The sequence below is a fragment of the Schistocerca cancellata genome, chromosome 7, assembly GCF_023864275.1.
Source record: "Schistocerca cancellata isolate TAMUIC-IGC-003103 chromosome 7, iqSchCanc2.1, whole genome shotgun sequence".
Lineage (NCBI taxonomy): Eukaryota > Metazoa > Arthropoda > Insecta > Orthoptera > Acrididae > Schistocerca > Schistocerca cancellata.
The window spans coordinates 470,176,568-470,204,426 of record NC_064632.1 but is presented as its reverse complement, the minus strand read 5'-3'; the positions used below and the strand labels follow the sequence as shown (position 1 = coordinate 470,204,426).

Here is a 27,859-nt window from a genome sequence, read left to right as displayed (position 1 = left end):
ATTGAAGATATAAAGATTGAAGGAGCGAGAAGGAGAGGAAGACCGAAGATGAGGTAGAACGATAAGATATCCGGGCACTAAGGGAGAAAGGGTGGAAGAAGGAACAGGCAATGGATAGAGTATTATGGAGGAGGAGGATCCAGAAGAGCAACGCCGACCCTACTTGACGTGGGACAAGGCGACGATAAAGAAGAAAAAGAAGAAGGCAGCACTGTTTCTTACGTTCTCCCTTAACGCCGTCTTTAAAACATTAAATTCGTGGTAAATACGTCTCCTTGTTTTGTGTTCAACAGCTAAATCTGTGTCTGATGTTTGCTGGCTGAAGAGGAGGTTGAATGTACCGCTGCCAGCCGAATCCCCCGCCCACATGGGGACGAGAGGGGATGAAATAACAAAGAAACAAATGCTGGAGCAGTTGCGTATCAGGGCTTCACGCCTGCCACTTCAGCAGCTCGCCGTCCGGAGTCACCGCCCACGCCATGAAGCACCTGTTGCTGACGCCACGCAGGATCTCCGTCTACCAGAGCCAGGTGCCACGCCACGCCTCACGTCGTCCCACCGGCAGCTGTCGTCGACACAGCGATCACCTCCGATATATGCCGACGCCCGACGTCCCGGAAGTACTGTCGCCACTCCGGCAGCCATCATCTTCCTAGCCGTCGTCTTTGACAACTGCTGACACCCGAATTCCAGGAATTACCCTCAGGTCGAATACTAACGTCGATCATTCTCGGCTCCTCCTGATCCGCCGCCTGCTACGAAATTGGCGCATCTCAGGCAACATCATGGAGAGATTTTTCTGTTTTTACTGTAATTGTGTAAACATTCATCCACGGACGTTGTATACGAGTCCTGATTTCTATTTCGATAGTAAACATTGGTGTTGCAAAGTGTGTTTCATCACTCGTCGATACGAGGTTACTTCAGTAACAGATATGGAGAAGACCGATACCAGATTTCTCGATAACACAAGAAGTACTGCTCTTCTTTGAACTTCCTCGATGTAGTCGGTTAATTGTTTATCCTATCTGCTAAGGACAGCAAACGGAGGATGCCACACCGCGGAGCAGCACTGCAAAAGAGGATGGACAAGTGTAGTGTAGGCAGTCTCTTTAGTAGATCTGTTGCATCTTCTAAGCGTTCTGCCAATAAAACACAGTCGTTGATTCACCTTCTGCATAAGATTTTCTGTGTGTTCTTTCCAATGTAAGTTTTTTGCAACTGTAATTCCTAGGTATTTAGTTGAATTTACGGCCTTTAGATATGACCGATTTATCGTGTAACCGAAGTTCAACGTATTTCTTTTAGCACTCCTGCAGACGACCTCACACTTTTCATCATTTAGGGTCAACTGCCAATTTTCGCATTATATAGATACCTTATCTAAATCGTTTTGCAGATTCTTTTGATTTTCTAATGACTTTACTAGACGATAAACGATAGAATCATCACCAAATAACCTTAGACGGCTGCTCAGATTGTCTTCTAATCGTTTGTATAAATGAGGACCAGCAGTGAGCTTGTAACAGTACCTTGGGGAACGTCTGAAATCACATCTGTTTTACTCGATCACGTTCCGACACTTACTGTGAACTGCAATCTGTTTGACAGGAAATCACGAACCCAGTCACGTAACTGAACGATATTCCATAAGCACGCGATTTCACTACAAGCCGCTTATGAGGTACAGTGTCAAAAGCCTTCTGGGCATCTATAAATACGGAATCGATTTGAAAACCCTTGTCCATAGCACTTTGTGTGAGTAACCACCTGGTTGTGTTTCACAAGAACGATGTTTTCCCAATCCGTGTTGACTGTGTGCCAATAGACCGTTCTCTTCGAGGTAATTCATAATGTTCGAACACAATGTACCTTCCAAAATCTCGCTGCTCAAATGGATTAATGAAGTGGATTATTCCTATTGCCTTCCTTGAATGTTAGTGTAACCTGTGCAACTGTCCAGTCTTTGGGTACGGAGATTTTGTCGAGCGAGCGGTTGTATATGATTGTTAAGTAAGGAGCTGTTGCATCAGCATGCTCTGAAAGGAGACTAATTGGTATACAATATGGATTTTAAGACTTGCTTTTATTAAGTGATTTAAGCTGCTTGACTACTCCAATGTTATATACTTCATGTTGGCAGCTGTTTTTGATTCGAATTCTGTAATATTTACTTCGTCTTCTTTCGTGAAGGAATTTCGGAAGGCTTTGTTTAGTATCTCTGTAGCACACTGTCATCGGTAGTATTTCCATTGCTATCGCGCAGCAAAGTGATCTATTGTGTCTTACCGCTAGCATACTTTACATACGACCAGAATCTCTTTGGATTTTCTGCCAGGTTTCGAGACAACGTTTTGTTGTGGAATCTATTATAAACATCTAGCATCGATGTTCGAGCTTCTTTAAAAGGTAGCCGATCTTGGAGGTTTTGCGTTAGTTTGAATTTGTCATGCTGGTTTCGTTGTTTCTGCAATAGTGTTATGACTCGTTTTGAGTACCAAGTTGATCAGCTTGGTCGTTTGTTACAATCTGTGGCATTATTCCAGTCTGTGGCATAAATCAGGAAACCAGTGTTTGATAGCATTAGTTGAAAACAGTCTTAGTTGAAATTTTAGTTTTTTTATTTATCAACTACGCGATTCACCTTATTTAGGCATCTTCAGGCTGATCTTAATTTGGTATTTCTTAGGACGATCCTTTAGACAGTGTAGCTAAAGGGCATCGTCCAGTACATAGGGCCAACATTGCCTTCGTTAACCTCAGTAAATACTTTCCACGTTAACGAAGCGTTCCGTTCCGAACATGGGTCTGATTCTTTGTAAATAGATTTACTTTTAACTATAGAATGTAATTTTCCGTGCACTCTCAACCTGTATTATCTGGTTGTGCGAATTGTACAGCAACACTTTTCTGATTCCCAGAAGTCAAAGTGCGCTGCCGAGGATTCACTGGACATGGCTCCATCCTCGTGCCTGGAACTCCTGGAGAAAAACTGCGGATCGTTCTGGATCGCTTCATGGACTTCCGCCAGGAAGAGCTGGACAAACTACAGCAAGATCCCAACCTATGGATGGCCGACGTCACCAGCACGAATCTCACCACAGTCGAGGTACGAAACACACACTCAGAATGCCAACATAGGCTTCTGTGTGAAATGATCCCATTTAAAATCAACAAAAATCCATCACTTCTCTAATTTTATGAAAAGAAATAATAAAAGAAATTCTCTCCATGCTTTAACCATTCAAGTAACCATCAGAATGACATCTGGTTTTCGGATTTTAACCGCATTTCTCAGACAAAATTTTCGTGTCCTGCTGCGGAAGCCACTATCAGATGCCTTCCGAAAAAAATTGCTATCACAAGCAATTCTAAAAATAAATTATTCAAACACATTTTCTTTTGTAATCTGAGAATGTCTGTTATAGCCAGTGTGATTTTGTAGATAAGTACTAATACAACTTAATCAAACGAGCTATGTAGAAATTTTTCCCAATTTCACACACTGTATGTGTTTCAGCGATGCCTTCATAATGAATCTGGTTTTCCAAGCTAAGTGCAAACTCGTATAGGAGTCGGTAAAGTCCATCTCTTATAATAATGATGTATTAGAAATCTCGGGGCGACATTTCTGTTTTAGCAGACCTCGCATCGGACCATTTGCAGAATGACGCCCAATTTTACAACTGAAAAACATACACCATGTTTGTTTGCGACACTATCATCCGCAGCAAGCATAGAAATATTCGTTTTCTAAATAAAACCCACTTTTTTTTGCTGCAATGTATTTCATTTATTCCAGACGTGTTTCAGCTTTCTGCTTTAAGGCATCTTCAGAGGAATAGTTATTCGGGTTTCTGGCTGGCATCTGCGCTTCCTCATCTGGTGACATGCTGCAGGTCGCGTTTTAACTTCACTTACGAAACAGAAGCACATCTACACGCTACAAACTTCTTTCTTCGCAAGTTTCATGTTCTTCGCGCTAATTGCTGTGGAGCACAATTATTCTTCTTCTCTCACTAGTTGTCGATGTTTTACCTAAAGGTATGATTTTAGTTGTAAGTGTTGTGTGTTCGCCGGCCGTGGTGGCCGTGCGGTTCTAGGCGCTGCAGTCTGGAACCGAGCGACCGCTACGGTCGCAGGTTCGAATGCTGCCTCGGGCATGGATGTGTGTGATGTCCTTAGGTTAGTTAGGTTTAAGTAGCTCTAAGTTCTAGGGGACTGATTACCTCAAATGTTAAGTCCCATAATGCTCAGAGCCATTTAAACCATTTTTTTATTGTCTGTTCACGTTATGTCCTAGCAAAAGAAATAAAGTGGAAACACTTTAGTCACGACTTCATATAGGTACATGACCATGTTGTACTATGGAACATGCTTTCAGATTTAGAAAAATATTAATTTTCTGAAGTGATTTTTGTAAATTCTAACTAACTAGTCTCTTCAACTTCAGCGTACTTTTCATCACTACTAAGCTGTGATCTGAGTCTGTATCTGCTCTTGGGTACGCAGGACATTCCAGTACCTGATTTAGGAAGCTAATCTAACTGAAATATTTCCGTATAACGTTTTCCAAACATATCTCCTCTTCTTGTTATCCTTGAACAGAGTATTCTCTATTACTTGCTGAAATTTATTGCAGAACTCAATTAGTCTTTCTCCTCTCTGATTCCTAGTACCAAGCCCATATTCTCCCGTAATACTTTCTTCTACTCCTTCCCCTACAACTATAAACATCGAATAATCTAAACATTCAGCATCGTACTTGTCAGTAGATGTGCAGCAGGGTGATGAGTATTTGAAGAGCACAACATCCCTGAGATAACTGTTTGATTACCAGGGAGGGTCTGCACTGAACGTAATCCCACCCGAGATGTCTGCAGTGTTCGACTTGCGCCTCAATCCACTGATGGACTTCGATAAGCTGGAGGAGAAGATCAGGCAGTGGTGCTCAGATGCTGGAGAAGGAGTTGAGCTCGAGTTCTTGGCAAAGCAAGAGAAGGTACCAACCACTCTTATCGGCGCAGACAACAAGTGGTGGACAGCCTTCCAGGAAGCCACCGAAAAACTGTAAGTAAAATTTAAATATGCGCTGGAAGTCTCCCGTCTACGGGTAATATTTTTAAGTCATTACGCTAACGTAGGGCATTCTCTGTAGCACACATTTTCCTCCTACACCTAGCGGCAATGAAATCAGTAGCTTATTATCTGAAAATCAGAAGGCAGCTATGAAAAACATAACAAGATTACTTGCATGCTGAAAGCTACGTTAAAAAAAAATCAAAAAACTAGAAAAAAATTCTTCTTCATGCAGAGCAGTTGTCACATCCGAATGTGCGCGCTCGCACACACACACACACACACACACACACACACTGAAGATTTCTCTGTACATTGCTAAACATGATGATGGAAATCTTGGTTCAATCTTTACGGTACAGACGTAATAAATTGGACCGGTGATACCATTTCGACACAGGAAAATAACCGTTGATACACCGTCTTCGAATCGACCGTAACAGACTTACCGACGAGTAGCATTTTAGTATCAAATGATTAAAAAATTAGCCGGCCGCGGTGGCCGAGCGGTTCTAGGCGCTTCAGACCGGAACCGCACGACTGCTACGGTCGCAAGTTCGAATCCTCCCTCGGGCATGGACGTGTCTGATGTCCTTAGGCTAGTTAGGTGTAAGTAGTTCTAAGTTATAGGGGCTGATGACCTCAGGTGTTAAGTCCCATAGTGTTCAGAGCCATTTGAACCATTTGACTGACTTTATTCACGAAAAATTGGTACGGGATAAATTTTTCCCCCATTAGCGTTCTGCGAATTGTATATTAACAGAACGCATCATGTATATAAAATACTGCAGACTTTGATACTATTCTTATTGTCATCTTCAGTCCGAAGGCTGGTTTGATGCAGCTATCCATGCTACTCAATCCTCTGGTAGCCTCTTCATCCCCGAAAAACCACTGCAACCCGCATGTTTCTGAATTTGTTTACTGTATTCCGCTCTTTGTCTGCATCTAGAATATTCACCTCCGGCAATTCCCTCCAATACTAAACTGGTGATCCCTTGATGTCTGAGAATGAGTGCTATCAACCGATCCCATCTTTTGGTCAAGTTGTGCCACAAATTTCTTGCCTCCCCAATTCTATTTAGAACTCCTCATTTGATACGTGACTTACGCGTCTCATCTTCTGCATTCTTCTGTAGCACCACATTTCAAAAGCTTCTGTTCTCCCATAACGAAACTGTTTATCGTCTACGTTTCACTTCCATACATGACTACACTCCAGACCAATACCTTCAGAAACGACTTAAATCTACACTCCTGGAAATTGAAATAAGAACACCGTGAATTCATTCTCCCAGGAAGGGGAAACTTTATTGACACATTCCTGGGGTCAGATACATCACATGATCACACTGACAGAACCACAGGCACATAGACACAGGCAACAGAGCATGCACAATGTCGGCACTAGTACAGTGTATATCCACCTTTCGCAGCAATGCAGGCTGCTATTCTCCCATGGAGACGATCGTAGTGATGCTGGATGTAGTCCTGTGGAACGGCTTGCCATGCCATTTCCACCTGGCGCCTCAGTTGGACCAGCGTTCGTGCTGGACGTGCAGACCGCGTGAGACGACGCTTCATCCAGTCCCAAACATGCTCAATGGGGGACAGATCCGGAGATCTTGCTGGCCAGGGTAGTTGACTTACACCTTCTAGAGCACGTTGGGTGGCACGGGATACATGCGGACGTGCATTGTCCTGTTGGAACAGCAAGTTCCCTTGCCGGTCTAGGAATGGTAGAACGATGGGTTCGATGACGGTTTGGATGTACCGTGCACTATTCAGTGTCCCCTCGACGATCACCAGTGGTGTACGGCCAGTGTAGGAGATCGCTCCCCACACCATGATGCCGGGTGTTGGCCCTGTGTGCCTCGGTCGTATGCAGTCCTGATTGTGGCGCTCACCTGCACGGCGCCAAACACGCATACGACCATCATTGGCACCAAGGCAGAAGCGACTCTCATCGCTGAAGACGACACGTCTCCATTCGTCCCTCCATTCACGCCTGTCGCGACACCACTGGAGGCGGGCTGCACGATGTTGGGGCGTGAGCGGAAAACGGCCTAACGGTGTGCGGGACCGTAGCCCAGCTTCATGGAGACGGTTGCGAATGGTCCTCGCCGATACCCCAGGAGCAACAGTGTCCCTAATTTGCTGGGAAGTGGCGGTGCGGTCCCCTACGGCACTGCGTAGGATCCTACGGTCTTGGCGTGCATCCGTGCGTCGCTGCGGTCCGGTCCCAGGTCGACGGGCACGTGCACCTTCCGCCGACCACTGGCGACAACATCGATGTACTGTCGAGACCTCACGCCCCACGTGTTGAGCAATTCGGCGGTACGTCCACCCGGCCTCCCGCATGCCCAATATACGCCCTCGCTCAAAGTCCGTCAACTGCACATACGGTTCACGTCCACGCTGTCGCGGCATGCTACCAGTGTTAAAGACTGCGATGGAGCTCCGTATGCCACGGCAAACTGGCTGACACTGACGGCGGCGGTGCACAAATGCTGCGCAGCTAGCGCCATTCGACGGCCAACACCGCGGTTCCTGGTGTGTCGGCTGTGCCGTGCGTGTGATCATTGCTTGTACAGCCCTCTCGCAGTGTCCGGAGCAAGTATGGTGGGTCTGACACACCGGTGTCAATGTGTTCTTTTTTCCATTTGCAGGAGTGTATATTTGATGATAACAAATTTCTCTTCTTTAGAAATGCTTTTCTTGCCATTGCCGGTGTACATTTTATGTCCTTTCTACTTTGCCCATCATCAGTTCCTTTGCTGCCCAAATATCAAAACTCATCTGCTGCTTTAAGTGTCTCGTTTCCTAATTTGATCCCTTAGCATCAACTAATTTAATTCGAATACATTCATTATCCCTGTTTTACTTCTGTTGATATTCACCTTATATACTCTTTCCAGTACACTGTCAATTCTGTTCCACTGCTCCCTGAAGTCCTTTGTTGTCTCCAACAAGATGGCAATGTCATCGGCAAACCTCAGAGTTTTTATTTCGCCTCCCTGAACTTTAATTCCTACTCCAAATTTTTCTTTAGATTCCTTTACTGCTTGTTCAGTACGTATTGAATAACATCGAGGGTAGGTTACAACAGTGTCTCACTCCTTTCTCAACAACTACTTCCCTTTCATGCCCCTCGGCTCTTATAACTGCCGTATGGTTTCTGTACAAGTTGTAAATAACCTTTCGCTCCCTGTATTTTAGCCCTGCTACTTTCAGAATTTCAAAGATAGTACTCCAGTCAACATTGTCAAAAGCTTTTTCTGAATCTACAAAAGCTATAAATGGGTTTGCGTTTCCTTAACGTACCCTCCTACATTTTTCCGGAACAAACTGATCTTCTCCGTGGTCTACCTCTATCAGTTTTTTCTTTTTTCTGTAAGGAATTAGTTTTAGTATTTTGCAGCCATGACTTATTAAACAGATAGTTCAGTAATTTTCACACCTGTCAGCAACTGCTTTCTTTGGAATTAGAATTACTCCATTCCTCGGTGAGCCGGAGGGTATTTCACCTGTCTGATGCATCTTGTACACCAGATGGAAAAGGCTGGTATTAGTTCTGGCGGAATATCGTCTAGTCCCGAGCACTGTTTCGACTTTAATGATTTATAGTTTTGTCAAATTCTTCCTGCAGTATCGTATCTCCCATCCCACACTCACCTACGTCCACTGTCCTTTCTATAATATTGCTTTCAAGTTCATCTTCTCTGTATAGACATTCCATATATTCCTCCACCTTTAGTCTTCTACTTCATTGCTTAGGGCTGGTTTACCATCTCAGCTTTGTATATAGATACAGCTGCTTCTCTCTTCCCCAAAGGCCTCTTTAATTTTCCTGTAGGCGGTATCTATCTTTCTCCTAGTGAAATATTATTCTGAATCCTTACAGTTGTCCTCTAGCCATTCCTGCTTAATGCTAGGAGAACTATTTTATGAAAGCTTAAGGAGACTAGGTGGTCACCACTGCTGCAAGTTCAATTCGGAGTACTCTCGACGATTACCACGCTCACAGTCCACGGTTGTGTGTCGCATATAATGACGAACATTCAAAGATGTGACGTTGCAGCTGTCGATCCCGAAAGTAAATTGGCTGTCCGCTTCCTGCAGGCGAATAAAGTTATTATATTGGTATCTTCACTTTTGTATGTTTGATAATAGTATCCACAAAAACTTTTAGACGTGCAATGTATGTGCGAGTATTCCCTTGCTAGGAAATTCCTACGTGTGAAACCAATAATTTCACTATCAAGACTATTTCAATCCGTTCATAAAAGTATTGAAAAGCTAATCGCGATTCGGCCGACTAGCCATTATCAACAGCGCGCTAACATTGCTTGCCGATGACTGAATCAAAACGTACCAGCGTAAGCCTCAATCAATTCCTGACTCCTAGCAAGAGTCCATTTGAATCATCGTCATACTGGACACTACCCTGCAGTACTAATTATTTTACACCACCTGTCTGAAAGCGCATTGAGGGGAAACTCCTTAGTGACGGCGGCTCATATTTCGACATGCCCCTCAACACAACATACTATCTGATTAAAAGTATTGGAACACCGACTAGTGGACAACAGTATGGGATGTGCGCAACCTTCGCCCTGATGACTGCGGGAACTCACCTGGGGAAAAAGTCAGTGAGTCGTCTGAACGTCAGCGGAGGCATGGCAGACCTGAAACCAGAGATGGTAGTGATGTTGGAAGCTCCGATCTGGAGCGAAGTCGACTTTCTGTCTCATCCCAAATGTGCTCTACTTGGTTCATTTCAGGAGCCTGTGTAGGCCAGCACATATCATGAATTTTATTGTGGACAAATGACTGCGCTACAGATGGTGCTTCCTGACATTATGAGTGGTCGTAAAGATTCAAATAATCATCCATCGTTTCCGAACTGTTCATCAACTGTAGCCAGTACAGTGTGTCCCTATCCTTCGGGTTTCAGCGTTTTCTTAAGTTCAGTAAGAGAACCACACCCTAACCATGATGAAAGATACTACCGTAACGTCAGCTCCTCTGTACTTCACTGATTGCGCTGCACACGATGGCGGGTAACGTTCTCCAGGCACTGGTCCAATCCAAACGGTTCCATTGGATTGTCACAGTATACAGCGTGATCCATCATTCCAAATCACTAGGTTCCAGTCGTCTAAGTCAAGTGGCATCTCCCTTTACACAACCAAGAGTGCCACCGAACGTTGACCACAGAAATTTGTGGCTTATAAGGAGATGCTCGACCATTCTACCCCCTTCTTATCAACTTCCTAAGCACAGTCGTTGTGCTAACTGACCTGCTGGACTGCTGGTGACAAAAAATGATTCAAATGGCTCTGAGCACTATGGGACTTAACATCTGAGGTCGTCAGTCCCCTAGAACTTAGAACTACTTAAACCTAACTGACCTAAAGACATCACACACATCCATGCCCGAGGCAGGATTCGAACCTGCGAACGTAGTGGTCTCGCGCTTCCAGACTGAAGCGCCTAGAAACGCTCGGCCACAACGTCCGGCCTGCTGGTAACACTTTGCAACTGACGAGTTATTCTTCTTTCTGATTTCATGCGGCTTTTTACAAACATCACCCGCAATGCTCGACGGGGAACGTCCTTCGCTACACCAGGACTGCCTGGTCTCGGTTCAGCTGTGTTTCTACATCTACATCTACATACATACTCCGCAATCAGCCATACGGTGCGTGGCTGAGGGTACCTCGTACCACAACCAGCATTTTCTCTCCCTGTTCCACTCCCAAACAGAACGAGGGAAAAATGACTGCCTATATGCCTCTGTAGGAGCCCTAATCTCTGTTATCTTATCTTTGTGGTCTTTCCGAGAAATGTAAGTTGGCGGCAGTAAAATTGTACTGCAGTCAGCCTCAAACGCTGGTTCTCTAAATTTCCTCAGTAGCGATGCACGAAAAGAATGCCTCCTTTCCTCTAGAGACTCCCACCCGAGTTCCTGAAGCATTTCCGTAACACTCGCGTGATGATCAAACCTACCAGTAACAAGTCTAGCAGCCCGCCTCTGAATTGCTTCTATGTTCTCCCTCAATCCGACCTGATAGGGATCCCAAACGCTCGAGCAGTACTCAAGAATAGGTCGTATTAGCGTTTTATAAGTGGTCTCCTTTACAGACGAACTACATCTTCCCACAATTCTACCATTGAACCAAGCCTTCCCCACAACTGCCATTACATGCTTGTCCCATTTCATATCGCTCTGCCATGTTACGACCAAATATTTAATCGACGTGACTGTGTCAAGGGCTACACTACTAATGGAGTATTCAATCATTACAGGATCCTTTTTCCTATTCATCTGCATTAATTTACATTTATCTATATTTAGAGTTAGCTGCCATTCTTTACACCAGTCACAAATCCTGTCCAAGTCATCTTGTATCCTCCTACAGTCACTCAACGACGACACCTTCCCGTACACCACCGTATCATCAACAAACAGCCGCACATTGCTATCCACCCTATCCCTATAGAAAACAACAGCAGACCTACCACACTTCCCTGGGGCACTCCAGATGATACCCTCACATCCGATGAACACTCACCATCGAGGACAACGTACTGGGTTCTATTACTTAAGTACTCTTCGAGCCACTCACATACTTGGGAACCAATCCCATATGCTCGTACCTTAGTTAGGAGCCTGCAGTGGGGCTAACGGCTCTGAGCACTATGGGACTTAACAGCTGTGGTCATCAGTCCCCTAGAACTAAGAACTATTTAAACCGAACTAACCTAAGGACATCACACACATCCATGCCCGAGGCAGGATTCGAACCTGCCACCGTAGCAGTCGCACGGTTCCGGACTGCGCGCATAGAACCGCGAGACCACCGCGGCCGGCTGCAGTGGGGCACCGAGTCAAACGCTTTCCGGAAGTCGGGGAATATGGCATCCGTCTAATACCTTTGATCCATGTTTCGCAAGATATCATGTGAAAAAAGGGCGAGTTGCGTTTCGCAGGAGCGATGTTTCTAAAGCCGTGGTGATGCATCGACAGCAGCTTCTCTGTCTCAAGAAAATTCATTATATTCGAACTTCGCGTTTCCAGTCGACAATCGGGCCACTAACAATCGACGTGGGCAGCTTTAGAAGAGTTGAGATGATCCTAACTGATGTGTTACTGAAGCGAAATCCAAAGATTAATGCAGGTTCGAAGTAACCGAGATCTTCTTCTACCACACTGTTTCTCTGCTGACATTATAGCACTCCACGCCTCCTTTTGTATAGGTGGCATATAGAGGACAGTTCTAGATTATGTAAGGGTGTCCTGATAGTTTTCAGAGAGTGTACGTCAGGAACAAAGGGTGAGATCTCGTCCAGTTGGCATTCCTGCCACGTACTACAGTAATAACAGTGCACTTGACGGTAACATCCGTTCTTACGGAGAACGTATCCTAACTCTTTGGATTAATTTTGTTTGTGCAATTGTATAAAACCACAAAAATGAAATAAATTCGATTAGGTTCATCAGCTACAGGGCGAAAAGTATTTAAACCGACAAACTCTGGGAGGTTGTAGGGGACATCAAAGCAAATATTTTTCCTTAATGTCATTTTTTCCTATGAGGATTATTTAAACCGGTGGAGTCCGTATTACGATCTTTAGTTGTTAGAGGCCGTATTACGATCTTCAGTTGTAGGCAACTGCTGTCCACCAGTGTAGTAGTGCATTGTCTCTGTTTACTAATGGAGCGATACACCTGGATTGAGTACAATGATATGGTTGGTGCGTACCACGTAGCGCACCACAACGGACGAGCTGCACAACGGGTTTATCAACAACATCCTAATCACCGTATCCCACATTATACGACCGTTGCTGCTGTGTGCCAACGTCTGCGTGAGACCGGGTCATTTAGCAGATTACCTGGACAGGGACGCCGTCACACGGTAAGAACGCTGCAGTTCGAGGAAGCTGTCTTGCAGCATGTGGAGCCCGATTCTTCAGTCAGCACTCGTGCAATTGCACTTAACATGAGGACGAATCAGACGAATGTTAGATCAGTCCTTCGAGAGCAGTTGTTACGTCCATTTCATTTACAGCGTATCCACAACATGGAACCAGTTGATTATACACCCAAAGCACAGTTTTCGCAGTGGTACCTGGAACAGTTTGAAATGCATCCCACATTTCGATCCTCTGTGTTTTTTACCGATGAAGCAACGTTCGGGCGTGATGGAGTCTTCAACATGCATAATTCGTATGTTTGGAGTGAGGATAACCCACATGCCACAGTTACTAGAGCTCATAAAGGGCGGTTATTTGTTAATGTGTGGGTAGGTGTTGTTGGGGATTGTTTAATTGGGCCGTATCTGCTACCTAGGCCATTGAGTGGCAGGCACTATCACAATTTTCTCGCCAGAGTATTGCCAGAATTACTGGAAGACGTCCCGCTCCCTAGAAGACAACGCATGTGTTTCCAACATGACGGGGCGCCGGCACATTTCAGTCGTCGTTTGCGTCGATTCCTGGACCGACGGTTCCCAGAAACGAGGATTGGCAGAGGTGATCCTGTACCATGGCCTGCTCGATCCCCAGATATGGTCCCCTCTGGATTTTTTTTGTGTGGGGAGAGATGTGCAACCTTTTTTACGCAACTCCTGTTGCATCAGAAGAGGATCTGGTTGCCCAGATACGTAGCTGCAGGAACAATTCAGGATACTCCTGGGGTTTTTGCCTGTGTCAGTCAGAACATGATCCGACCGTGTAACCTTTGTTTATGTGTCAATGGAGGCATTTTTGAAAATCTACTGTAATTGAAATTGGGTTGTGTTAATGTGTTGTCTCTTGGTCATAAAAAAATGTAAAAGTGTTTGTTGGTTTAATTAACTGGCCCCCAGAGAAATCTTCCTCTACCGGTTTAAATAATCCTCATAGGAAAAAACGACTTAGGGAAAAATATTTGTTTTCATGTCCCCTATAACCTCCCAGAGTTTGTCGGTTTAAATACCTTTCACCCTGTATAACAACTGAAGCCTATATTGTGAATGTGCCAAAATCATTTATTTGGGACCACTGCCTTAGGGCTTGCCTCTATTATTTTTCAGTACTATTTAATTTATTTTTATTATATAAGCACTACAAGTTTATTGCTACAGCGTGAATTACAGCTACAGAAGTCGCTATTTTGAGTTCGAAAAATGTAAACTACTTTAGATCGAAAAGATTACTTTCACTGTCTTAATCCTTCCATGTGTAATGGTTATCACGTATCGTTGTTTACAGGGAAATGAAGATAAAGCCATTGATTCTTCCAGCAACCTCTGACGCGCGCTTCATAAGGAGGGTAAGCAGCATTCCTGCAATTATGCTCAACAATCTTTTCAATAAATTCATTCTGTAAACCATCGTTCCTGTCATATGACAGCTTTAATCTGCTCCACTTCTGTTATAATCGGTGGCTTCACAGTTCTAATAACATTATGTAAGATAATAATGAGAACTGAAAGAATCTGTTGCGAACGGCCTTGCCGCAGTGGTAACACCGGTTCCCGTCAGATCACCGAAGTTAAGCGCTGTCGGGCTGGACTAGCACTTGGATGGGTGACCATTCGGTCTGTCCAGCGCTGTTGGCAAGCGGGGTGCACTCAGCCCTTGTGAGGCAAACTGAGGAGCTAATTGACTGAGAAGTAGCGGCTGCGGTCTCGAAAACTGAGGACGGCCGGGAGAGCGGTGTGCTGACCACATGCCCCTCCATATCCGCATCCAGTGACGCCTATGGGCTGAGGATGACGCGGCGGTCGGTCGGTACCGTTGGGACTGCATGGCCTGTTCGGACGGAGCTTAGTTTTAGTTTTACAAAGAATCGGTTAGCTTCCGTCATTGTGGTAAGTTACGCCCTTCGTGAAATTGGCCGCAGTGTTAGTGAAGACACTAGAATTATTGCTAAGCTTGTTAAGACTCGCACTAACGTACTGAACCAAATTTATTTTCTTTTGTATTTCATACGCTTAAGCATTTTCAGTCCACGCTAGGATTTTGCGTAATGTACACTCCCAAAATGTTATTCTGCACTCAGTGTAACGACAACTTTGAAATCCAATATAATCTCTTCAGTTGCTGTTTACCACTTTAACGTCAACAGCGGTTCTGAGCTCCATGATTCGTATATTAGGAGGAAATGTTCAACACGCACACGCAGATATACCGGGTGATCAAAAAGTCAGTATAAATTTGAAAACTTAATAAACCACGGAATAATGTAGATATAGAGGTAAAAATTTACACACATGCTTGGAATGACATGGGGTTTTATTAGGAAAAAAAAAGTTCACAAAATTTCCGACAGATGGCGCTGGACAGCAAAACTGCTAGCGTGACGGGTGAGAGGTACGCCGATTTTTTACAGACTCGCGTCATCCCCAGCCTGGCTGATAAACACCTCCTGGAACACACGATGTTTATGGAGGATGGTGGTTCACCCCATATTGCTAGACGCGTCAAAGATCTCTTGAGTGCGTCGTTTGGTGATGATCGTGTGCTCAGCGGCCACTTCCGTCATGCTTGGCCTCCCAGGTCCCCAGACCTCAGTGCATGCGATTATTGGCTTTGGGATTACCTGAAGTCGCAAGTGTATCGTGATCGACCGACATCTTCTAGGGATGCTGAAAGACAACATCCGACGCCAATGCCTCACCATAACTCCGGACATGCTTTACAGTGCTGTTCACAACATTATTCCTCGACTACAGCTATTGTTGAGGAATGATGGTGGACACATTGAGCATTTCCTGTAAAGAACATCATCTTTGCTTTGTCTTACTTTGTTATGCTAATTATTGCTATTCTGATCAGATGAAGCGCCATCTTTCGGATATTTTTTGAACGTTTGTATTTTTTGGTTCTAATAAAACCCCATTTCATTCCAAGCATGTGTGTCAATTTGTACCTCTCTCTCTACATTATTCAGTGATTTATTCAGTTTTCAAATTTATACTGACTTTTTGATCACCCAGTATATGAAGCATCTACAAGGCACTGTCGGATGTCAATGTATCTTCGTACATGCACACACCATCATTGCGTATGAAAATCGTTTGAGTTACAGTTGTGTGTTAAATCAGAACGGTCACCAGAGTTCACTGGTGTTTTGGACAGCGTGGTGTCACCGCCAGACACCACACTTGCTAGGTGGTAGCCTTTAAATCGGCCGCGGTTCATTAGTACACGTCGGACCCGCGTGTCGCCACTATCAGTGATTGCAGACCGAGCGCCGCCACATGGCAGGTCTAGTCTAGAGAGACTACCTAGCACTCGCCCCAGTTGTACAGCCGACTTTGCTAGCGATGGTTCACTGTCTACATACGCTCTCATTTGCAGGGACGACAGTTTAGCATAGCCTTCAGCTACGTTATCTGCTACGATCTTGCAAGGCGCCATATTCAGTTACTATGTCTTCTGAACAGATAATATTGTGAATCATGTACCGTCAAGAGAGACGTTCATCATTAATGGATTAAAGTTAAGTATCAAACTAATTAAGTCCGCTTTCTGAATTCTATTTCCTAGTCATGTTCCAGACCTCACGTCAGTATAGTTCTTCCCTCCTCACTCCAGCTTGCGTGAGCTAAAACGCGTGCATTTTGGCCTCCCCTAGTAACACGGTGTTGGCTCTTCTGCCAACAAAACAGACAGTATCTGCACTCGTCACAGATAGCGTTACCAGGTGCTGACAGGGTTTGATAGGGGTCTCGTCGTTGGTCTCCATCCGGCTGCCTGGTCGACTCGTGCAATATCCAGATTTGTGGTGCATTCCGATATGACAATGGTCCGATATTCCCCATGGCACTATAAGTACACACACTCCACTACGTTACGGTCGACCGCGTCTGGCCACCACAGGGGAGCATCGCCGTACTGTGCTCCAAGCACACTGCAATTCCTTCATATCTGCTCCAGCCATTTGAGAACAAGTAATTTGAGGCCAGTAATGTAAGTCTGAATCATTTGGTGTAGTGCAACCCATCCATCGTTCAGTAAATTCTTCGATTTAAAACTTCTCGCACTTCCAGATGCCAGTGTGGCGGTGCCCCATCCTTTTGGTAAATGAAGTCGTTCGAATCAGCCTCCAATTGTGTGAAAAGAAAGTTCTCAAGCATATCGAGATATGTACTTCCTGTAACAGTGTTCTCGGCAAAGAAAAATGGACCATACACCTTTACCTGTGAAACTGCACGAAACACATTAAATGTTGGAGGGTCCCTCTCATGTTGTACAACTTCATGTGGTTTTGCCGTACCCCATATTGTCACATTATGACGGTTCCCTTTTCCATTTAAATGGAATGTTGCCTCGTTACTAAACACGAAGCGTGGAAGAATAACTGTCATCCTCTGTCTTTCCGAGAACGAAATTACAGAACTCCACACGTTGTTGTTTATCACATTCGCAAAGAGCTTCCAGTTCCTGAATTTTGTGTGGTTTCATGTGTAAACGTCGACTCAACTCACGCCACACGGACATCGGCGGCCTGTTGAGCTGTCCAGCTGCACGGCGAACGCGTTTCTGCAGACTCCTTGTGAAACTATGGCGGATGCATTCGACATCTGTGTCAAACACTCGGAGACGGCCCAGCGATATACACTACAGGCCATTAAAATTTCTACACCAAGAAGACCACGTGCTACAGAGGCTAAATTTAACCAACAGGAAGAAGATGCTGTGATATGCAAATGATTAGCTTTTCCGAGCATTCACACAAGATTGGCGCCGGTGGCGACACCTACAACGTGCTGACATGAGGAAAGTTTCCAACCGATTTCTCATACACAAACAGCAGTTGACCGGCGTTGTCTGGTGAAACGTTGTTGTGATGCCTCATGCAAGGAGGAGAAATGCGTACCATCACGTTTCCGACTGCGATAAAGATCGGATTATAGCCTATCGCGATTGCGGTTTATCGTATCGCGACATTGCTGCTCGCGTTGGTCGAGATATGGAATCGGTGGGTTCAGGAGGGTAATGCGGAACGCCGTACTGGATCCCAACGGCCTCGAGTCACTAGCAGTCGAGATGACAGGCATCTTATCCGCATGGCTATAACGGATCGTGCAGCCACGTCTCCATCCCTGAGTCAACAGATGTGGACGTTTGCAAGACAACAACCATATACACGAACAGTTCGACGACGTTTGCAGCAGCAGCGACTATCAGCTTGGAGACCGTGGCTGTGGTTACCCTTGACGCTGCATCACAGACAGGAGCGCCTGCGATGGTGTACTCAACGACGAACCTGGGTGCACGATTGGCAAAACGTCATTGTTTCGGATGAATCCAGGTTCTGTTTACAGCATCAGATGGTCGCGGTGAACGCACATTGGAAGCGTGTACTCGTTATCGCCATACTGGCGTATCACCCGGCGTAATGGTATGGGGTGCCATTGGTTACACGTCTCGGTCACCTCTTGTTCGCACTGACGGTACTTTGAACAGTGGTCGTTACATTTAAGATGTGTTACGAGCCGTGACTCTACCCTTCATTCGATCCCTGCGAAACCCTACATTTCAGCAGGATAATGCACGACCGCATGTTGCAGGTCCTGTACGGGCCTTTCTGGATACAGAAAATGTTCGACTGCTGCTCTGGCCAGCCCCATTCTCCAGGTCTCTCACCAACTGAAAACGTCTGGTCAATGGTGGCCGAGCAACTGGCTCGTCACAATACGCCAGTCACTACTCTTGATGAACTGTGGTGTCGTGTTGAAGCTGCATGGGCAGCTGTACCTGTACTCTCCATCCAAGCTCTGTTTGACTCAATGCCCAGGCGTAAAAAGCCGTTATTACGGCCAGAGGTAGTTGTTCTGGGTACTGATTTATCAGGATCTATGCACCCAAATTGTGTGAAAATGTAATCACATGTCAATTCTAGTATAATATATACGTCCAGCGCATACCCGTTTATCATCTGCATTTCTTCTTGGTGTAGCAATTTTAATGGCCAGTAGTGTACCTTTACCCAAACAAACTATTTCTCCGAATTGTTCATGCCATCGTCTAATGCTCTGTGCTGTAGGAGGATCCACACCATACCTAGAACGAAAGTCACGCTGAACAGTTATTACTGACCCGCACTGCGCAAAACGTGGAACACGAAACGCTTTACATATTTCTTGAGACAGTCACTTTCAAAAAATAGTCAAAATGCCTCCAAAAGTCTTCTGTTGTCCCGACACCATTTTTACTACAACTGAAGTTGCCGCACACTGCTACTACCAGCGGGAATCATGTAAAACTCGGGAGTTTCCTCTTTCCAACAGTACGTTGTTCACGCACATACCTCAAATACATATTAGTTATGATTTTTTAAAGATAGGATTGTTCTTTTTGTTACACCCTGTATTTTATCTGTTACCCATTGCTTCTTCGCACTTACCATAGTTGCACCTGTGTTGTCCTTTTCAATGTCTGTGATTACCCTTTTTAGAGATTTTCATTCCAACTCAACTGAAATGCCTGCTGAACTACTCATTATGGCAATGGTTATAGCCTCATAGAACATTAAGTGTATCTCTTCAGTCCTTAGCCGTTTTTCCGTATCCCACTTCATTGCGCATTGATTCTTCTTTTGGAAATTTGTGGTAAGGTCTTGTGGGACCAAACCACTGAGGTCATCGGTCCCTAAGCTTACGAACTACTTAATCTAACTTAAACCAACTTACGCTAAGGACAACACACACACCCATGTCCGAGGGAAGGGGATTCGAACTTCTGAAGGGGGGGTGGGGGGGGGGCGGACCGTGACAAGACGCCCACAGACCGCGCGGCTACCCCGCGCGGGGCGATTCTTCTTGACTAGTCTATTCAATTTCAGCTTACTCAAAATCATTACAAAATTGTGAGCTGTTCCTATATCTACCCCTGGGTACGCCTTACAATCGAGCATCTGATTTAGGGATCTCTACCTAACCACGATAGAATCTTCCTCTATCTCCCAGCCTTTACCACACGCTCATTTCATTTTCGAGTGATCGATCTCTTCTTGTGATTCTTCAACAGAGTATTCGCTACTTCCAATTGATATACTCCCTTGCATAGTGTGGAGATAACACCACAATACAAATGGATGCGTTTACAGTACTACCGTCACCAGGGAGGAGGGACAGCTGATGACTGGCTTTGCACTGTGTTCATCAATGAGCTGCTGTTCTGTTCCACTCCGGATGACCTTATTCGGCGAACATGGTAGCGCCCTCCGTAGAATTCCCATTTCTCCAGTGTTTTGGAGAGGCATGCTTTTGGGAGCCACTGAGTAGGACTTCATATCATTAGTGGTAGTGATTGAGAGAATTCTGACGCCAGAGGCTCTGGACATCGTACATCCTCTTATGTTCCCATATGCAGTTGTGCGCCACCTAGCCTCAGCAGGAGATAAAAATATTTTGTTACGCTTCCCAACCGAATAAATGCGTGCATGTAGACCAGAGAGGGTGAAACATGCTGCCAATTTCTTCGCAAATTTGACTCGATTTTATAGTCACTGAAGAAACATCATATACCCTTTGAGCATGTGAAGTTTCATTTCGTTTCCTCCTCCCTTTTGAATACTTTTTTACTCTTTGTCAATACGAATCTTGTAAAGCTATAATTTTGAGTCAGTCTTCTTCTTATATTATCTGAAAATCATAATTGAGAGGTTGAACTGGTTACGTTGTGAGATGTTCTAGTGACTGTATCAGTAACAGAATAAAAAGAAAGAGATCAATCCTCTCCTTTTTAATTACCAACAACATTACAAAACTTCTCTTCCTGTCAACATTAATAGAAGAACGATTACGATATCCCTTGTTGGATTACCACTCTTCCAGATCATCAGACATTTAATGTCTACTTCTGAAGAAGGTTTTGTTTTTGAGTCTTCTATTCATTGCGATGTTCAGCTTTATGGATCCACGTAGATTCTTCGCTGTCTAGTAATGCCATCTATCCTCCTTCCATTAGGACGTTTGAATGCGATTAAAATTTCGTCTGTTTGACCTTACAGTCTGGCGTCCCTTCGCTAGGTGCTTCTGTCTATTGGCAAAGGATAGGCACATATGCTGTTCTAGACTCCTGGACCACGTACGCTCGTATGGCAGGGAACTAGTTGATTGGTTTTCTCGAACTCTCAATTAAAGTGAACTGTATGCACAACGGACAGTGCCTGCCGAATGTTGGGTTCTGAATTTGCTAGATTGCATTACAGGTTTCATATTTTCCGATTACATAAGGTATTCACCCGGTACGATTAATTTGGAAATAACGCTGCGAGAACCTAGGAATTAACAAAGTCCAGAGGAGCGCTTGATAGGACTAAGTCGCAACGCTGACACAATTTCGGAAGCTGTTTGGAACTCACTAAATCTGAGAGACGGTTGAAAACCAACCTAGACGTCAGAGACGAATCGGAGATCTTTTGGGCAGCAATACTGTTAGACAACGTTATACATTGCTGTGGTAGAACGTTAGCAACTACCTAAAAAGTTATTCCCCATTTAATAATGTTCACAAGAGTTTACAAGTGCTTTTCCCCTTCGTGAATTCGATTCATAGTCAGGGGTCTCGTATTAGATCGTGGAAATGATGCATAGCTGTAGTTGGAAGGATGAAATTAATATATGTTTGTTTCCTGTTGCATAGCTGGAGTTGGAAGGACAAAATTAATATGTGTTTGTTTCCTTGGAAGCTTTATGTATTTTTGTGTGACTCTTAACCTACATAGTTGTGAACTGATACCCTTTTCTGGAGCAAATTTCTGTGCAGATTGCAGGAGATCAACAGGTACAGTGCGTCGTATTTTAGCAGTGTACAGTTTCCAATCCAGTTACCGAGACTTGAAATTTATGTTGCTACAGAGCGCATTTTACTGATCTAGAAGGTGGTACAAATTGAAATCTTTTTACTGATCAAAGCGATGATAACCACCTGTATTAAGCTCAGTTTACGATGGCAACAATGGCCAGAATCGAACTGGATGTGTCGATGGAAATTTTTTAATCAGTAACTGTAAAGCGTCACTTAATCTGTGACAGTCATTGGGCATTGTTACGAGCACGTGAATTTTGGCAGCGTTCGAGTGTGAAACTTTGAGAAAAACAACGGTGTCACAAAGAAAAAGCCCAAAAAAAGGCCTCCTGCTGTCAAAAGCCTTCTCTGAACTTAGTATGGGATTGTTGTTTTCATTTGTAGTTGCCCATGTATATGTTGTCATCTATCCACCTTTTATTAGGCCATCAACTCTCTTGGAATCTAGAAAACACTGTTGATCTTTCGTGTTTTCTGGTGTCATCTGCCCACCTTTGATTAGAACGTTTACTCTGTCCTATATCCTCGAATTTAGAAAACAACTGCCTTTCTCTGCTTACCATGCCACTAGATGACTATGTTCCAATCATGACCATATCATTTTCGTAGCAATGATAATGCAGTTTACCACTCAGTTTTGCTCCATGACTCATTTATTTGACTTCAAGGACATCTATGGAAGCGCTAAACAGTTGTGAAATGATTCTGCCTTCTTTTTTCACCCGTACATGTTTCGTGATACTTCACCATTATCAACATATATCCTATTACACGAAAAATTTAGGTCCATGGAATAATATGATAACACTGATTATTCTCACTAAGAACATAATGTAAGAAAAGGGGAACCATATTTTGTGCAACGTACGACAGCCACATATCTCTTTTATGGAAGCCAATTCCTTTCTTTTTTTTTCAGTATTCCAATACAATACTTTACTCCCCAATCTTTTGGATACAGCACCCTATTTTTCCACACAGTCTCCGTTCAATGCGATGGACTTACGCAACCATACTGTGGTTGCCTGTATGCCTGCATAGCACCATTCTCCTAATCGACGGAGGAGCCAACGCCTTGCTACATCAGTAAACTCCCCATCAACCTCGTAACGCGCAAGCAGTTCCGCTGAGATGGTCCTTCGTTCCTCTTTCTGATCTTCAGTTATGGGGCTAAGAATCCAACGGGCACACACCTTTAAGTATCCCAACTTGCGGACAAGTGAGTCAGCATCACCAACAGAGACGTCAAGTGAAGCAACGTGGTGTTTCATCGTGTTCTGTAGATCACCTCGAATGAAAGTGTCCTCACATTCCAACATTGCAGCAGTCACAGTTATTTACGTCCGTTCGGCATGCAAGAGATCGAAAAGGTTTGTGCGACCTCATTGCGATGAAGACAGACCTCTCGTCCAACGATTCAGCTTGCTTTTGCTCACTGCCAGGTCTCCGTAGACATTCTACAAGCGCCTATGAATACCTGCGATGCTCTGTTTTTCTATCAAAAGAACCCAATGAGAGCGCTCTGCTTAGAGCGCACCTTCATTACGGACGCCATTCTGGAGGCTATGTACAATGCCGCCAACCATCGGAGCTTCATGAAACTACAGGCGCTGAAGTGCGAATATTCTACAATGTCCCACAACAAATTACGCATGTTTTCAATCGAAACTATCCGAGAAAACAAATTTGTTGCACTACTTATCGAACGTCACTCGTACTAATACTGGGCATAAAACAGGAACTTCACTGAATTTCATGAAGTACTGAGAAGTTCAGTTTACAGGATATGTGTACATGATTACTGTTAACGTTAATGAAAAGATCATTTTATTGCTACTCATGCAACTAAACTTGAAAATATGTTTTAGAATGAGTTGTCCAGGAGAGTAGATTTTGAATTAGATTTGAAACTTGCGTCGCCACCTGTCAGACATTTTAAGTTGTTGGACAAATGATCAAAAAGTTTCATTGCTGCATAGTGAACTCCTCTCTGAGCCACTGACAGCTTTAACAGTGATAAATGCGATCCATTTTCGCCTCAAGTGTTATAGGTATGTACATCACTGTTCTTCTCAAATTATGAGGAATTATTTGTGATGAATTTCATTAGGCGAAATATGTATTGCGGCATCACATGACATCTGTGGGTCAATGCCACATATTATTCTTACTGCTCGCCTTTGTGCTGTCAATACTTTCTTTCTGTTTGATAAGTTACCAAAAAAAGTATTCTGTACGAGATTATTTTGTGGAAATATACAAAACATGTCAGAAGTTACATACGTTTGTTTCGAAGATTAGCAGTCATATGACGAGTAAAAGTAAATGAACTTAAGCTCAGTAATATGCTTCTTCCAGCTCAAATTTTCATCAATATGTACTCTAAAAAATTTGGAGCATTCTACCATAGTTACTGACTCCTGCTCATGTGCTGCATCAACTGGTGTGATTCTCTTTATTACACAGAACTGAACGTAGTGTGTTGTTTTCAAAATTTAGGCAGAATCCAATTTGAGACAACCATGTAATAATTCTTTGGGAAATATCATTTACTAACTCTTCTGTTGCTTTCTCTCTAATAGGATTATAAGACTACTATCATCTGCAAAAAGTACCAGTTTCGCTTGTTGAATGTTAAATGGAAGGTCACATATATAATTAATAGGAATGGACCCAAAATTGAATCTTGTGGAACTCCCGTTGTGATTTTTTTTTTTACCCCAGTCACTAAAGTTTTCTACCTTTACGACACTGTCTTAATTATTCAGCACAATTATTTGTATTCTGTTTGTCGAGTATGATTCAAATCAGCTGTTTGTAAAGGCATCAGTTCCGCAAAACTTGAGTTTTTCTAAGAGAGTATCACGATCTGTACGCTCGAAGGCCTTGGAGACATAATAAAAATACCAACTTGTGATATAGTATTATTTAAGGCTTGCACTATCTGATGAGTGAATGTTCTGCTTAAATAGAATTACCAGCTAAGCATCCTTTCTCGAATCCAATCTTTTGTGTACTACTTAAATTGTTTCCACTTAAGTGTGCGACTATTCTCGAAAACATTATTTTTTTCTAACAACTTGAAGAAAGAAGTCAGTAAAGTAATTGGATGATAACTGTTTAAGTCTGTCTTCTCATCTTTCTTCTGAAGTGGTTTAATAATTGCAGATTTTAACCTGTCTGGAAAAATTCCCTGTGCCATTCATGCACTGCTCTCATCACTAAGGACATTGCTTACTAAGTTGGACAAACTTTTGTAAATTTTGTTTGTAATTCCTCCTGCCTCACAAATGCTTTCGTTTTCAGAAATTTTATAATTATATTAATTTTAGTGGAAAATGATGATGCTACTTCTAGTTGCTTAAAGTTTGGTTGCATGACCTTTCTAATACACTCCTGGAAATGGAAAAAAGAACACATTGACACCGGTGTGTCAGACCCACCATACTTGCTCCGGACACTGCGAGAGGGCTGTACAAGCAACGATCACACGCACGGCGCAGCGGACACACCAGGAACCGCGGTGTTGGCCGTCGAATGGCGCTAGCTGCGCAGCATTTGTGCACCGCCGCCGTCAGTGTCAGCCAGTTTGCCGTGGCATACGGAGCTCCATCGCAGTCTTTAACACTGGTAGCATGCCGCGACAGCGTGGACGTGAACCGTATGTGCAGTTGACGGACTTTGAGCGAGGGCGTATAGTGGGCATGCGGGAGGCCGGGTGGACGTACCGCCGAATTGCTCAACACGTGGGGCGTGAGGTCTCGACAGTACATCGATGTTGTCGCCAGTGGTCGGCGGAAGGTGCACGTGCCCGTCGACCTGGGACCGGACCGCAGCGACGCACGGATGCACGCCAAGACCGTAGGATCCTACGCAGTGCCGTAGGGGACCGCACCGCCACTTCCCAGCAAATTAGGGACACTGTTGCTCCTGGGGTATCGGCGAGGACCATTCGCAACCGTCTCCATGAAGCTGGGCTACGGTCCCGCACACCGTTAGGCCGTCTTCCGCTCACGCCCCAAAATCGTGCAGCCCGCCTCCAGTGGTGTCGCGACAGGCGTGAATGGAGGGACGAATGGAGACGTGTCGTCTTCAGCGATGAGAGTCGCTTCTGCCTTGGTGCCAATGATGGTCGTATGCGTGTTTGGCGCCGTGCAGGTGAGCGCCACAATCAGGACTGCATACGACCGAGGCACACAGGGCCAACACCCGGCATCATGGTGTGGGGAGCGATCTCCTACACTGGCCGTACACCACTGGTGATCGTCGAGGGGACACTGAATAGTGCACGGTACATCCAAACCGTCATCGAACCCATCGTTCTACCATTCCTAGACCGGCAAGGGAACTTGCTGTTCCAACAGGACAATGCACGTCCGCATGTATCCCGTGCCACCCAACGTGCTCTAGAAGGTGTAAGTCAACTACCCTGGCCAGCAAGATCTCCGGATGTGTCCCCCATTGAGCATGTTTGGGACTGGATGAAGCGTCGTCTCACGCGGTCTGCACGTCCAGCACGAACGCTGGTCCAACTGAGGCGCCAGGTGGAAATGGCATGGCAAGCCGTTCCACAGGACTACATCCAGCATCTCTACGATCGTCTCCATGGGAGAATAGCAGCCTGCATTGCTGCGAAAGGTGGATATACACTGTACTAGTGCCGACATTGTGCATGCTCTGTTGCCTGTGTCTATGTGCCTGTGGTTCTGTCAGTGTGATCATGTGATGTATCTGACCCCAGGAATGTGTCAATAAGGTTTCCCCTTCCTGGGACAATGAATTCACGGTGTTCTTATTTCAATTTCCAGGAGTGTGTATTCTCTTGCATCTTCAACTGAACCATTCAATACTATATTTGGTGCTATGTTTCGAAAGTGTTTGTTAAAAGTACTTGCAGCTTGTGAATTATCAGTTATGACATTGCCATTTAGTTTAAGTATTATGGAATTTTGTACGCTGACTGGCTGTCCTGTCTCTCTCTTTTGACGATTATCCATGGCTTAAGTGTTTTTTTTTTAATTGATCGCTTAGATAATTTTTTAGGAAAGGAACATTCAAATATGATTTAATAGCCCATTAGCAATTGGGTGCACATTAATTGTTTCGGCCTGAGCACTGTGCATAAAAATGCTATCTGTCAATGTCCCACTATTGTGCTGCAAACGAGTGGAAAATTGACTACCGAAATTATATTAGAACACTAAAATAATAATTCTACTTAATTTTTCCTGTCAGTATCTTTTAAGAAATTTACATTGAAAACACCACAAACTAATAACCGTTTCTTCCTGTCTGACAGGTAGCTCAGTAACGCATCTACATTTCTCATACAGAGCTGAAAGTTTTCTATAGGGGATCTGTAGACAGTTGCAATTATTAGAGAAGTATTCTGCACTAACAAGTCACAAGCACATGCTTCTAGGTTCTGATCAACACAAAAACTCTTTGTTTCATTATTTTTCACTTTGTGTCCAACTTTTACATACGTTAAAATTCCTCCTTTCGCAGTGTTAACTCTATACGGAAATGAAGCACGTCTGTAATCCCTGACATTTAACTTATCTCTCCGTGTGGTTACATGGTGTTTAGAGACACAGGACAGCTGTCCCTTCAGAAATTTCCACATTTTCATACAATAAGTTAGTCTGTCTTGTTTGTCAACTCCCTAACATACTGAAGCAAGAAATTGATTTTATTTTCCTGGAAACTGCTACATAATTTATGGTCTTGTAGTGGTCTAATTTATTTCGCCACATTAGATTTTTTTTTAAATAGATCAGAAACTGAATCGTGTGCTGCAGCCCTCTTTGTGTTACAGGCTGGAATTCCTGCGCTGGGATTCATGCCGATAAACAACACTCCAATACTTCCGCACGGAATAGACGAGTACATTACAGCGGCCTCCCTGCTGCGTGGCATCGACATCTTCCAGGGTGTGCTCCAGGAGGTAGCCAACGTCCTGTAG

The 27,859-nt window shown here is 44.2% G+C and overlaps 1 protein-coding gene and 1 pseudogene across 1 annotated transcript; both read left to right on the top strand.

Moving 5' to 3' along the window:
- Positions 1–367: 367 nt before the first annotated feature.
- LOC126092831 (aminoacylase-1-like) lies at positions 368–27,859 on the top strand. Its single transcript, XM_049908561.1, has 5 exons — positions 368–620; positions 2,922–3,109; positions 4,841–5,070; positions 14,341–14,401; positions 27,713–27,859. Exons 1-5 carry the CDS (start codon positions 368–370, stop codon positions 27,857–27,859), a joined length of 879 nt encoding a protein of 292 aa, XP_049764518.1.
- LOC126093035 (5S ribosomal RNA) lies at positions 14,573–14,690 on the top strand (annotated as a pseudogene).